Genomic DNA, 13,360 nt, shown 5'->3' with positions numbered 1-13,360 from the left:
ACCAAGCTGCTATTAAAGAGTCTCCTTGGGTATGAACAAATAGGGAAAACTTTTACCTCCCACACGCAATTAAGCGTGCGGATGCTCGGATTCCTGCACTCAGCCCAGGCTTGGTCTTAGAGGGCTGGGGGGCCGGAAACCTCGCGCTCCTTCCAGGGATCTTTTGGAGGATGACAAACTAGAGCTGCCTCCAGCTCTTTGCCCTGCCCCCACCAGAGCTGACCACCGCCCAGAGCTGCTCTCCCTTCTTAGCTCCAGCGAGAGCTGCTCTGAGCCTCCCGTGGCCCCACTAAAGTCTTCCCATCTTTACCCTCTCACTTTATCAAAGACCCACAGGGGTCTCCCTGCTTCTCATCCTTCAGTCTCATGAGAGTAAATGTTCTGATAAAGAAAAAAGACAGTCCTTTCCTTCCCACCCATGCCACCACACTGAACCCCCCCCCCCCCCCCAGCACCACGGACTCAGGTCACTGCACAGCAGGTGCTTTCAAAGCATGGGAAGCCATCAGAGAAAGATGAGAGTAGTCAAAGAATAATGACTGACTGCCACATCATGTGGTGTGGCAGGCGCACGGGGCAGGAGACAGATGAGAAGTCAGAATCCTGAGTGTGAGCCCTGCTTGGAGGTTAGGAATCATCCAAGGTCTTCATTCTAGAGCCCTGTTTGTGTGCTGAACTCCGTTCTAGGCACTGGGAGTGAACACAGCAAACCAAGTGCCTGCCCTCATGGAACTTACCCTCAACTGATGGGACCCGGAAAACAGCAAATAAATGTACAAAGATATCAGGAAATGATAAGTACTACAAAGAAACCCAACGCAGGGTGAACGGGGGAGAAAGCAATGGCAGAGGGGAAGCCTGCTACTTTATGTATCGAGGTCAAGGAGGGACTTGCTGACAAGGTGACTGAGCCCAAGACCTAAAGAAGGGAAGAATCTGGACGGGAAGGCCCTACATCCACAGTATGCCTAGTGGGTCTGAGAAGCAGAAGAAGGACATGTTGGGGCTCCTGGGTGGCTCAGTCAGTTGAGTGCCTGACTTCAGCTCAGGTCATGATTTCAGTTTGTGAGTTTGAGCCCCACATTGGGCTCTGCTCTCAGTGCAAAGCTGGCTTCAAATCCTCTGTCTCCCTCTGTCTCGCTCTGTCTCGCTCTCTGCCCCTCCCCCACTCATCATTTTTTTTTCTCTCTCTCTCTCAAAAATAAACATAAAAAAAAGAAGAAGAAGGACATGTTAATGGGGGGTAGTAGGAAATGAAGTCAGAGCGATGCAGGCGTGGGTGCCAGGTCTGGGACCTCAGTTTCCTCATCTGTAACAAAAGGGGGGACAGGGTGATTTGTAAGGCACATTATGGATTTTAAACTCTATGATCTTGGGGTGTGTGTGTGTGTGTGTGTGTGTGTGTGTGTGATACCCACAGGTGCTGCTTGAGAAAGAAAAAAAATCAAAGCGCCCAATGATGCAGCCAGGCTTTCCAGAAGAGGGGAGGCCTCTGGGCAGAGGGGTCTGCTGTGTTCAGTAGGTGCTCATGCTTCTCAAGGATAGAAGGCAGTGCAGGGGCCAGAGGAGCCCAGGATCTCCAGCCCAGCTGATCACTGCATCAGTCAGGTTCTCCAGAGAAATAGAACCAATAGGAGATGTGTGTGTGTGTGTGTGTGTGTGTGTGTGTGTGTGTGTGTGTATCTGTATAAAGAAATTATTTTAGGGGCGCCTGGGTGGCTCAGTCAGTTAAGCGTCTGACTTCAGCTTGGGTCACTATCTCTCCGTCCGTGAGTTCGAGCCCCGCGTCGGGCTCTGGACTGAGGGCTCAGAGCCTGGAGCCTGCTTCCAGATTCTGTGTCTCCCTCTCTCTCTGCCCCTCCCCCGTTCATGCTCTGTCTCTCTCTGTCTCAAGAATAAATAAACGTTAAAAATTTTTTAAAAAAATAAAAAAAGAAATTATTTTATTTTAGTTCTTTATAAAGAGATTTAATTTAAGGAAATGGTCTGTGTGATTGTGGTAGCTGGCAAATCCAGAATCTGTAGGGCAGGCCAGCAGGCTGGAAAGTCAGGCAGGAGTTGATGCTTTAGTCTCGAGATGGAATTTCTTCTCCAGGAAACTTTTTTGCTAATCTTAAACCCTTCAACTGATTGGATGAGGCCCACCCATATTGCCAAAGGTAATCTCCTTTAAAGTCAATTGATTTGTAGACTTTAGCCACATCTACAAAATACCTTCACAGCAACACCTCCATTCATGTTTGAGTAAGTTACAAGGTGCCATAGCCTGGCCACGTGAACACATAAAACTTAGTCTTCAAAAACCACTGTCCCACTATCCCAGGGATGGGGAGAGATCCTTGCCCCACTCCCAGAGATGCTAATGAATCAGGTTGGAAGGGGGCTGGGAATTTTTTACAAGGTATGCAGACGATTCTCATGCTCATCCGGGGTTGGGAACCAGTGGACCAGATGACCCCTAGACTGTGGGCCTATTCATCACAAATGAGATGCTGTGGCCTGGCGTGCAGTTGGTGCCAGGAAACACTGATCTCTCTGTGCTGGCAAGCTCAGACGTCCAGGCTTGGGCAGCTGAGTCCATGGCAGCCTAACATCCCAGAGCCTGTGAGCAGCAAGTCCCGTGGGAGGGTTGGGGCCTGGCCTAATAATGGAAATGGCAGGTCGAGGCTGCAGAAAATGCCATCATTGCCTCCTTGTGCTGAGCGCCCCTCTGGCCTTTGAAAATTGGTTAAGTATAAGTGTATGGGGGGAGTAGGCCTGGTTAATGCATAGCAGGACCTTGAGGCTGGGAGGAGTACAGAGAGAGCGCCAAGTGGGAACGTGCCTGAGATGATCTCAGGGGAGGACAGGTGCTCAAGAGAGCACCTGGGGTGAGAGGAGAGATGGGGGACACCCTTTGTGGGGCTCTGTCGGCCAAGAAAACCTGAAACAGAGTCCAGCAGAGCAGTTCATGGCCAAGGAGTGTACAGAGTCATCCAGATGGGTGTGAGAAACCTTGTCTCTGAGCCCTCCCCTCTGTGTCCCAGCTCCCCTCGGCATGGACAAGCCTGTCCTTTGCGGAGGAAAGACTTCTGGGGTGGGGAGGTCTTGAAGGGCATAGAACTCCACTCTGGAGTAAGCGAGGTCTGGGATTGGATCCTGCCTCTACCATTTACTTTCCGGGTGTCTGTCCAAGCCTCGGGTTTCTCCCCTGGAAAAGGGCGGTGTGGGACTCCTGGACAGGCTGTTGTGGGGACAGCAAGGGCTGTCAGTAAATGGCCATTCTGTTCCCTTCTCGGAAGAGTGTGAAATTGCAAGATGTTATGTCGGCAGCCCCTCGTTGCATAGGATCTGCCCAGAGCGCCCCAGCCTTGGGTGGACAGTCAGGTAGCTGAAACGTGGGCGCCAGAAATACTCACGGATGGCCCGTTCCTCTGGTCCCTCGCATCTCTGCCCACATCCCCCACCACACGCATTCAACAGAGAGCAGGCCACCAGAAGACCTTTCAGGGCTCCGAGGGTGCCACGGTCACAGTGAGAAGCCCCCCAAACGGGGACCAAGTGGGCCACAGGACAGGCAGCCCCCAGAAGAGGCCAAGGGAGAGAGCCTGGGCATGCAGGCGAGTCAGTGGCTGTGTGTGGACACAAGCCCGCAGAGGCTTGTGCATGCCTGGAGGAGAGGGCCTGGTGAGGGGAGCCTGGTCAGCCCCAGGATGATTTGTCATTGCCTAATGAGATTAATGAGCCCCGGGGGCTGGTATGCAGCAGTGCCGGGCACTCATTAGAAGCAGATGCTCATGGGAACGATGGCAAGGAATGGGGGGTGGGAGGGATCTGGGGGTGGAGCGCTGCTCACCCGCCAGGTGGTTTCCATTAATCTGTGGGCGGGGCCAAGAGCAAGGCCGCCTGGCCCCTCCTTCTTCCCCTTCCCATCCCCACTCACACTGGGGAGGAATGCAGAAGAGAAGCTGCCGACTTGGGAGCCGCTGAGGGCTGGGAAGGGAGGCTTACGGGTTCGGGGACAGCCCTCTTGCTTGCTGTTGTAGCACCGATGCCTGGCATAGTGTACATGTTCGGTAAATACCTGTTGGATGACCCCAGAGACAAGAAGAGCCCCAGACCATCTAGGTTTCCCCAGCCGGATCCTCTCCCTGCCCTCCCCTAGACAGCCCCCATACCTGCGGGGCGGAGCGCGGGGGGGAGGCCAGCCCCCACTTTCCAATGAACCCTGGAAGTCCTGGAGGGCCCGGGGAAAGCTGCTCTGCGGCCTCCGAACCTATAATTTGGTTTCTAAACCCACAGGCAGGGAGGTCTGTGGGGGCCAGAGGGAGCCAACTTGGGGCCGCCCCAACCCTGTCCAAACGCGGTACGCGCTCCCGCGCACACGTGCACGCTCTGTCGTGCACACCGGCTCTTTAACAGCTTTAGTGCGGTGTAATTAACCTGCTGTTAATTACAGTCCACCCACTGCAAGTGTGCGATCCGATGCTTTGTAGCATATTTACACAGTCGTGCAGTCACCACGACCTCACTTTAGAGCATTTTCATCGTCTCCAAAAAGCAACCTTGAATCATGAGCAGCCACTCCCCATTCCTCCTGCTATTTCCTAGCCCGAAGCAACCGCTCGTCTGCTTTCTGCCTCTATAGATGTGCCTATTCTGGACATTCCCTATCAATGGATTCATGTCATGTGTAATCCCTTATAGCTGGCTTCTTCCACTTAGCCTAACATTTTCAAGGTTTATCCATATTATAGCATATATCAGCAGTTCATTCCTTTTTATGGCCTAATATTCTGTTGCGTGAATGTAGCACGAATGCCTTATCAGTTGATGGACACTTGGGATGTTCCCACTTGGGGCCGTCTTATGAATAATGCTGCTGCGACCATTTGCGTTCAGGTTTCTGTGAACTTCTCTTGGATATGCACCTGGGTTCTGTAGTTCCTCTGCCAAACTGGTTTTCACAGCGGCTTGCACCATTTTACACTGCCACCAATAATGCATAAGGGTTCTGGTCTTTCCACACCCTCGTCAACACTTGCTGTTGCCTGTTTTTTGTATTATAGCCATCTCAGTGCATGTGAGGTGAGAGCTCATCGTGGTTTTTCTTTGCATTTCCCTAATGACTAATGGTGCTGACCATCTTTCCATGCATTATTTAGTCATTTCTGTCTCCTCCTTGGAGAAATGTCTATGCAAACCCTTTGCCCATTTTTTTTCCCAGCAGGTTTGTCGTTTCATTATTGAGTTGGAAGAGTCCTTTATATATTTTATTATTTTTATTTTTTTTTTAATTTTCTTAACATTTTTTATTATTTATTTTTGAGACAGAGAGAGACAGAGCATGAACAGGGGAGGGTCAGAGAGAGAGGGAGACACAGAATCTGAAACAGGCTCCAGGCTCTGAGCTGTCAGCACAGAGCCCGACGCGGGGCTCGAACTCACGGACGGTGAGATCATGACCTGAGCCGAAGTCAGATGCTTAACCAACTGAGCCACCCAGGCGCCCCTATATATTTTAGATAAAGGTTCTTATCAGATATATTTTCTCTCATTTATATATTTATATATTCTAGATAGAAGGTCCTTATCAGATACAGATTTTCTCTCATTCCCTGGGTTGTCCTTCACTTTCTTGATGATGTCCTTTAGAGAGGAAAAGTTTTAAGTTTTTATGAAGTCCACTTTATTAATCTGCCCCTTTATTGCTGATGCTCACACACTCATTCTTACACACTCAGCTTCCTGAGCTCCAGCTTTCCCAAGAAGGGTAGAGGGTATGTTTTGCTCTCAGGAATCCCACCCCCGCCCCCCATGCCTGACTTCTGCCATCGGGTCCTTCTCCTCCAAATTGGCACAGGTACAGGGAGAAGGGTTTGCCTAGAGTCAAGGTAGCCTGCTCTGGGTTGGGTGAGGGGTGGTGGGGAGGGGAGGCTCCATCCATACACCACAACTTTCCCAGCCTACAAGACCTGGGCTCTGTGGAAGCAAGGAGAAAGTGAGAGATTCCACATCACAGAAACATCTGTTCATCCTCATGACCTCAGCTAAGAAATGAAGGGATCGGATTTAGACAATCCCGAACAGGGGGTTGTAACCTGGGTGCCACAAGCCCTCAGAAATCATACAGTGTTGGGTGTAGTGCATTTTTCTGAAGCAGGAGTCCATAGCCATCATCAGATTTTCAAAATGATGTGCTAAAGCAAGAAGCAACCTATAGGGACCTTGCTGGTCCAAAAAAAAAAAAAAAATCCAAGTTCTATGATAGTATTTCCTCCTGCTGCTAGGGAGGGTACAGCCCCAGAGCCCCACTTCCCCTGCCTTAGGGACCATGACCCCATCAGCCCCATCAGTGAGCAGCCTCCGGCCTATGCTCCTCAGGAGAAGACTCAGGCCTGGCCTGCCTGGGCTCTGGAAAGGCTGCCTTGGTCACCCCTAAAGCCACTCTGTGGGTGTGAGGCAAGGGAAAAGGAGTGCCAGCGCCCAGGGGAAGCTCCCCTCTCAGCACCCCCCCCCCCCGCCCCCCGCGTGGTTCTGGGCTGCAGGAAACCCAGGGCAGGAAGGGGCTGGGGCCTGAGTGGCCGCCTTGCTCCCATCTGCAGAGCATCAGTGGGGCAGGCGGGGTGGGGGTTCTCAAGGGGGGCCGGGGAGGAAATGAGAATAAACACAGTGAGCAGAGAGGGAAGGGGCGGGGGGCTGCGGCCTCAGCCCCTTGGCAGCCCATGAAGGGAAGTGACACAATGAGGAATGTGTTTCCCTCTGCCCGTCCCCCGCGTGGGGGTGGGAGGCAGAGCCCTGAGAATGGCCAGACCCCAACAGGGGCCAGGGGGCACATGCTGGAACAGCACTGGAGGGGGTGCTGTGAGAGTAAGGAGCCAAAAGGGGGATGCCGGGCAGGAAGGGAAACCCAGACCAGGTGGGGCACCTTTCCTGTCCCTCTCCAGTGTCCATGCTGCGCGAGCATCTAGGGTCTGCATACTTGCACAGTCCCCGCTGGGGCACTACCAGCATGCCTGGGTATGGAAGCCATCCCTTCTTGAGGAAGCTGGCCCCTTCTGCTGACTTTCCCTTCTTTCTCAAGGGACACGGGGTTATGGAGGCCACGTCCTCTGTATGAGAGGGAGCTCCAGTATGAGGACCCTTGGCCATGGGCGGGACTAAGCAGCGTGTTTTATTTCTCCTCTCTCTCTCTCTCTCTCTCTCTCTCTCTTTGGGTGTTTTTGTCCCCAGCTGGGACTGTCTGTGCGAAAACAGGCCCCCTGGTGGGATGGCACCCCCCCCCCATCCTGGACACCCATTTCCTCTCCCAGAGCTGGGAGCGGCTAGTTAACCCCCTCGTGCCCATAATCCACAGATGTCCCTGAGACTTTGGCAGGCAGGGCCAAGTGCGCCCTGTGTCATTCTGGGCTGGAGGGTGGTGGGCCTTGGAAAGCAGGCTGGCCCCAGATATCTCTGTCAATCTCCACCTTCTTGCACAGGCCTTCTTGACAGGTTGATTACTCCAGGAATCCCCCACCCTTGCCCTCTGCCTCATAATCTACCTAGATGCCTGGGGTGGGGTGGGAATGCACAGAGAGCACCATGGAATGAAGGGAACAAACAAGGAGGCAGCAGCCCCCAGCCCACGGTCCCAGGAGGGGGAGGCAGTCTGGCTGAGCAGGGAGGTTTCCTGGCACATTACTCCGTGAGGCTGCACGCGTGCTGGGCGGGCTCAGGAAAGACTCCGGTGGTCCTTGAGTAGTTGGGTGAGTGGCCAGATGGTGGTCTAGACACCAGTGGCTGTGCCCAGGAAGCAGAGGATGGGATGTAGCCAGTGGGCCAGTGCTCACTTTGGTCCTCAGTGGTCCCAGATAGCTGCCAGTCTGCCAGGTTTTGAGCTGGGACCAGGTAGGCACTGGTGGGTCCCCAGTGGGTAGGAACTGCCCCTTCAGCTCTACCCTGCCACCACTGGGGGAGGTGATAAAAGGGAGGGAGGGTTGGAGTGTGGCTGTGCAGTTGAGCTTGAGCAACCAGACCCTGGGACAGACAATTTGCTCCTCCCGGTGGGTGGCCTTTGGCCCCCGTGGAGCCCTGGAGGGCAGGTGGGGGGAGGGGGGCGCACCACCTTCTTCTGTCTGGACCTGCTCAGGCTCAGCCCAGAGATGGTGTTTCCCTTGCCACTTTCCCTCAGTACTGTGGGCTCCTAGGAGACCATGGGGGGAAGGCAGGTGGACAAACATTTACCCCCTCAGCCTTGCCTTCCTCACCTGAAGAATGAGGGATCGCTGGGCGGGGTGGGGGTGGGGACGGTAATGGTTGTGCCCTGGAATCAGAGACCCAGGTCAGCACCCATGCGGTCATCAGCTGCTTGACCCATTTCCACACCTGTCAAATGGAGAGATCAACATGGACAGGATGGCTATGAAAATACCTCCTCCAGTGCCACACTCCAGGAGATCTTACCTTTGGATAGCAATTTACAAAAGACTTTCACATCCATTTTCAAGTGGTGCACACAGCAGCCCCTGTGAGATTCTGGGCAGCTCAGATTGGAGCGACCTGGAGCGAGGGCTCCCAGCTCCCAGTTCAGTGCCGGCTCCCCTCCTTGCTTCCACCGTGCGCTGCTTCTGTGTCCCAGGTGGCCCCACCCCATCTCTTGGCTTCCATATGCTTCCTGACACCTTTCTGACCAGCACCCCTTGACGGTTGCTGGGGTGGGCTGCGGAGACGCGTCTAAGGGGTGGGATCCTTCATCCAGCCTCCCAACCAGCGCTGAGGAGATTTAGAAGGAAATCTAGTTCTCATCTGGTAAAAGTGAAACTTCTCCACCCTAGGGGAGCATGTGGCCCAGACAGGCAGAGGTGTGAGTACTCCCACTTGCCTCCCACAGGGACCTGAGGAACAATGTCATCAGCACGGTGCATCCCGGGGCCTTCCTGGGCCTGGGAGAGCTGAAGCGCTTGTAAGTGGCATGTCCTGTTCCCCTAGCCCTGGGGCCGGTCCCCTGGGTCCCTTCTCGTTTCCCCACTCACAGCGCCCCTGTCCCCAACACACTGTATTGCCGGGGGGGGGGGGGGGGGGGCGCCGATGGAGGAGACACCTCAAGCCCATCTCCTTGTTCATCCTACTCCCCACACGAGCCCCGGCCACACACTTGTGTCCCCCACAAGTGGATCCACGTGTTGCTACGCGGCCAGCTTGCTGAGGCTGTGTGTGTGTCTCTCTAGAGATCTCTCCAACAACCGGATTGGCTGTCTCACCTCTGAGACCTTCCAGGGCCTCCCCAGGCTTCTCCGACTGTAAGTGAGGGGCAGTTAGTGGGGAGGAGGGGCCTTGGAGGAGGGAGGGCAGCACCAGACCCTCAGAGTCCCCTGTGTTCCCTTCACCCACTCCTCCCTCCTCTGGCTCAGGGAGACCCTGAGATCCGGGCTCACTGTTCCCTGCCCCCCTGCAGAAACATATCTGGAAACATCTTCTCCAGTCTGCAACCTGGGGTCTTTGATGAGCTGCCAGCCCTTAAGGTTGTGTGAGTATCTATTTCCAGCCCAAGGACTCAGACCTCTGCTTCCTTTCTCTGCCCAGGAAGGACACATGCAAGTATCATGACCACCGTGGCCAGCCTTATGCATAGGCGGGACAGGCAATGGCTGAAAGCATCATACCTGCCTTCCCACCATCGCCAGGCTGGTGGTGGCAAACGCATACCCAAATGTGCCCTTCCCAGCCTCAGTCTCCCTCCCAGGGCTCCAGCCCCGCCCCCTGAGCCCACGCCCCCTCCGCTCTACTCTGTGGCCCCTCTACCCATTCTGCAGGGATCTCGGCACTGAGTACCTGACCTGCGACTGCCGCCTGCGCTGGCTGCTGTCCTGGGCCCGGAATCGCTCCCTGCAGCTGTCGGAGCACACGCTCTGTGCCTACCCCGGTGCCCTCCATGCCCAGGCCCTGGGCGGCCTCCAGGAGGCCCAGTTGCGCTGCGGTAAGCACGCCCTCACCCTGCACCCTTGGCGCAGACGCGCTCCTGAAGGGCCCCACTGGCTTGAGGCTCCCCCTGCCTCTCCTTCTCCAGGGCGTCCTCTCCCTCAGAACCCCCTGGGGGTCCTTCTCCATCAGCTGTTCCTAAACTTTCTTTGGGGCTGCTGCTTTGTGTTTGCACCTGGTCCCACCTCCTGGGGTGACAAATGTGCTGCCACAGGAGTGCTTTTCTTTGCTTGCCCCAAACCCTCCCGCCCCCTCCTTGTGCTCTTATCTCCAGAGGCTTTCTCCTGCCCCTTCCCCCCCCACCCCCCCGCCCCGAGCCACAGTGGGCTCCAGTGCAGCTCCACTCCTGGCTCTGCCCACCACGCCCCTGCCCCCCGGCATCTCGCACGCTGCTGCACGAGGGCCTCACTGCCCTGGTGTCCCCCCAACAGAAGGGGCCCTGGAGCTGCACACGCACCACCTCATCCCGTCCCTGCGCCAAGTGGTCTTCCAGGGTGACCGACTGCCCTTCCAGTGCTCTGCCAGCTACCTGGGCGAAGACACCCGCATCCGCTGGTACCACAACCGGGCCCCCCTGGAGGGTGACGAGCAGGCGGGCATCCTCCTGGCCGAGAGCCTCATCCATGACTGCACCTTCATCACCAGGTATAGGCCCTGCTGCCACAGTACCCATCCCCCGCCCGCCCAACGCCCTGTGCCCAGATGTCCTTGGGAGTACATTCATGGGCGTTAAGAGTGTGCTTGTGTGTGTGCCTGGAAATCCAGGACTCACGGTCTGGATAGGGGAATACAGATTAAATGCCTGATAGAAAGAAAAAAAAAAAAAAGGATCACATCTGACTTTTCTTTAGTGCCTTTACGATGTAAAAACTCTATTATCAGACTTAATCTCTCCAATAGACTTTTGAGAGAGGTATTATTATCTCCCTGATACACACAGGGAAATTGAAGCTCAGGAAAACAATATCTTAAGGCCGATGGGAATGAAAGGAGTATGTACTTGTATCCCTCGCTCAGTTAAAGGAAAAAGAACCCCGAAGCTCAAGCCCTGCACACTTAGACCAGGGTGACGCGGGTGGACGGGGCTGGGGCGCTCAGGGAGAGTGGCACGGCCACCTGGAGCACCTCGCCGAGCCGGCCCTCCCCCTGCCCGCCTGCAGCGAGCTGACGGTGTCTCACATCGGCGTGTGGGCGTCAGGGGAGTGGGAGTGCTCGGTGTCCACGGCCCAGGGCAATGCCAGCAAGAAGGTGGAGATCGTGGTGCTGGAGACCTCGGCCTCCTACTGCCCGGCTGAGCGAGTGGCCAACAACCGCGGGGACTTCAGGTGCGGCCGCCTCTGCTGCCCCAGAGGACCCCCCCCTCCCAGCCCCCACCCCCGCTCCTGCGTCTGACAACACCGGTGACCAGGGTCTCCCCATCTGCTCTGAGATGCAGACAGCACTTTTGTCGTCCAGCTCCAAGTGCCACTGTCCCGCTGCTGTATTGACAGAGCCCTTGTCTTTTGGTATGAACTCCCCATCTGAGATGTGCTGTGCAGAACAGGAAGTTTGGGTGGATTTTTTTGTTTCTTTGGTTTGCTTCCTTACATTAACAGTACACAAAACTCTCGTACAACAAACACGCCGTAATATCCCAATGGCCCCCTCAGTTAGCGAGGGCGGGTCTGTTCTCGCCTCAGTTAGCGAGGGCGGGTCTGTTCTCGCCGTTGTACAGCTGAGAATACTCAGGGGCGCCAAGGCTAAGTGACTTGAACTCAGGGCTCCAACTCTGAACACACACAGAGTTAGAGAAAAGGTGGGGCTCAGGAGCCCCTGGAAGGCCAGTCCAAACCCTCGCTTCTGAAGCCTTCCCCCAGGTCCCAAGGGGCCCGAGCATCCAGGTTCTTGAGGGCAGGGGAGGGACCCTTGCTCTGAGGGAAGGAAGAGCCTGGGGCAACAGCACACTCCTGCTTCTACCCCCAGGTGGCCTCGAACCCTGGCCGGCATCACAGCCTACCAGTCCTGCCTACAGTACCCGTTCACCTCAGTGCCCCTGAGCGGGGGTGCCCCAGGCACCCGAGCCTCCCGCCGGTGTGACCGAGCTGGCCGCTGGGAGCCCGGGGACTACTCCCACTGTCTGTACACCAATGACATCACCCGCGTGCTCTACACCTTTGTGCTGGTGAGGCCAGGAGAGGAGAGGGGTAGGGGGCATCCCGTCTGCTCTGGGTCGGGAAACGGGAAGGGGAGAAGCCCGCTGGCCCCACGGGGCCTGGAGGCCCCCTCACGGCCACTCCGCCGCCCCTTCTCTCTGTGGGCGTGCGCGGTGAAGGGCTCTTGTTCTCTCGATTTTCTTCTTCCAGGCAATTCAGACCACCCCCTCCCAGGGCCACCCCGAGCATCTTTAGTCCCAAACACAGCAAGGACAGCCTTAAGGGGGAAAACAAGGACAGCGTGAGGTGGTCCCATCGTCCTTAGGCCAGTGGTGTTCGGAGTGGACAGCCTTGAGTCCTGAGTTCATTCCTTCCTTGTGCCTCCTGTCTTGATTAGACCCAGCTGGTGGGCTAGACCCCTCTCCCCAGGCGCCGGCACCCTGAGCATCAGCACAGACAAGGGGGCCCCCTAGGGGCAGTTCTCGGCGAGAAGGAGCAGAACTGGATGGTCTCCTTTCTCCCCTCAATTCTCCCAGATGCCCATCAACGCCTCCAACGCGCTGACCCTGGCCCACCAGCTGCGGGTGTACACGGCTGAGGCGGCCAGCTTCTCGGACATGATGGATGTTGTCTATGTGGCTCAGATGATCCAAAAATTTTTGGGTTATGTCGACCAGATCAAAGAGGTGAGATTCAACCCGGCCTCTGGGGCCCCTGGAAACCACCCCCTCCCTTGCTCAAGCCTCTTGTGTCCCAGCCCCTGGGCCCCAAACCCGACTCCTGCCCTCAGTGACTCCCTGCCCCCTGCCAGCTGGTGGAGGTGATGGTGGACATGGCCAGCAACCTGATGCTGGTAGACGAGCACCTGCTGTGGCTGGCCCAGCGTGAAGACAAGGCCTGCAGCGGCATCGTGGGTGCCCTGGAGCGCATCGGGGGGGCTGCCCTCAGCCCCCATGCCCAGCACATCTCTGTGGTAATATGGGTCGGCTGGGAGGAAGCTCCTTGGGGAGCCTCGCACTGGGAGGGACCTTAGAATCAACGGGGGCCAACCCTCGCCAGCCAGGACGGACACACTCCTCTCTTCGGGCAGCAAGTCCTCCAAGTATGCACCTGCCGTGCGCCCAGCTAGCCAGAGCACGGAGCATGACTCAGTGGAGCGGAATTCAGTTCCGAGCTGTCAGGAGCAGTGCAAAGGAGAGGGGGCCAGTGAGAGGGAGAAGTTGTGCAAGACTTCACGGTGGGGAATGGAACCATAGCACCAGCCCAAGGAACTAGAGGGGCTTGGGATC

At 56.1% G+C, this 13,360-nt stretch overlaps 1 protein-coding gene across 3 annotated transcripts in view; it reads left to right on the top strand.

Annotated features, from left to right (window-relative positions):
- ADGRA2 (adhesion G protein-coupled receptor A2) overlaps positions 1-13,360 on the top strand; it is a 36,032-nt gene that overhangs the window by 14,789 nt on the left and 7,883 nt on the right. For all 3 annotated transcript variants that reach the window (XM_058720701.1, XM_058720702.1, XM_058720700.1), the window contains exons 3-11: positions 8,852-8,923; positions 9,189-9,260; positions 9,416-9,487; positions 9,774-9,937; positions 10,371-10,584; positions 11,100-11,264; positions 11,902-12,100; positions 12,608-12,757; positions 12,883-13,044. In XM_058720701.1, the coding sequence (XP_058576684.1) occupies positions 8,852-8,923; positions 9,189-9,260; positions 9,416-9,487; positions 9,774-9,937; positions 10,371-10,584; positions 11,100-11,264; positions 11,902-12,100; positions 12,608-12,757; positions 12,883-13,044 (1,270 nt within the window). The remainder of the gene's footprint in view (positions 1-8,851; positions 8,924-9,188; positions 9,261-9,415; positions 9,488-9,773; positions 9,938-10,370; positions 10,585-11,099; positions 11,265-11,901; positions 12,101-12,607; positions 12,758-12,882; positions 13,045-13,360) is intronic.

The sequence above is a fragment of the Neofelis nebulosa genome, chromosome 3, assembly GCF_028018385.1.
Source record: "Neofelis nebulosa isolate mNeoNeb1 chromosome 3, mNeoNeb1.pri, whole genome shotgun sequence".
NCBI lineage: Eukaryota > Metazoa > Chordata > Mammalia > Carnivora > Felidae > Neofelis > Neofelis nebulosa.
This window is presented reverse-complemented; position numbering and strand designations above follow the sequence as displayed.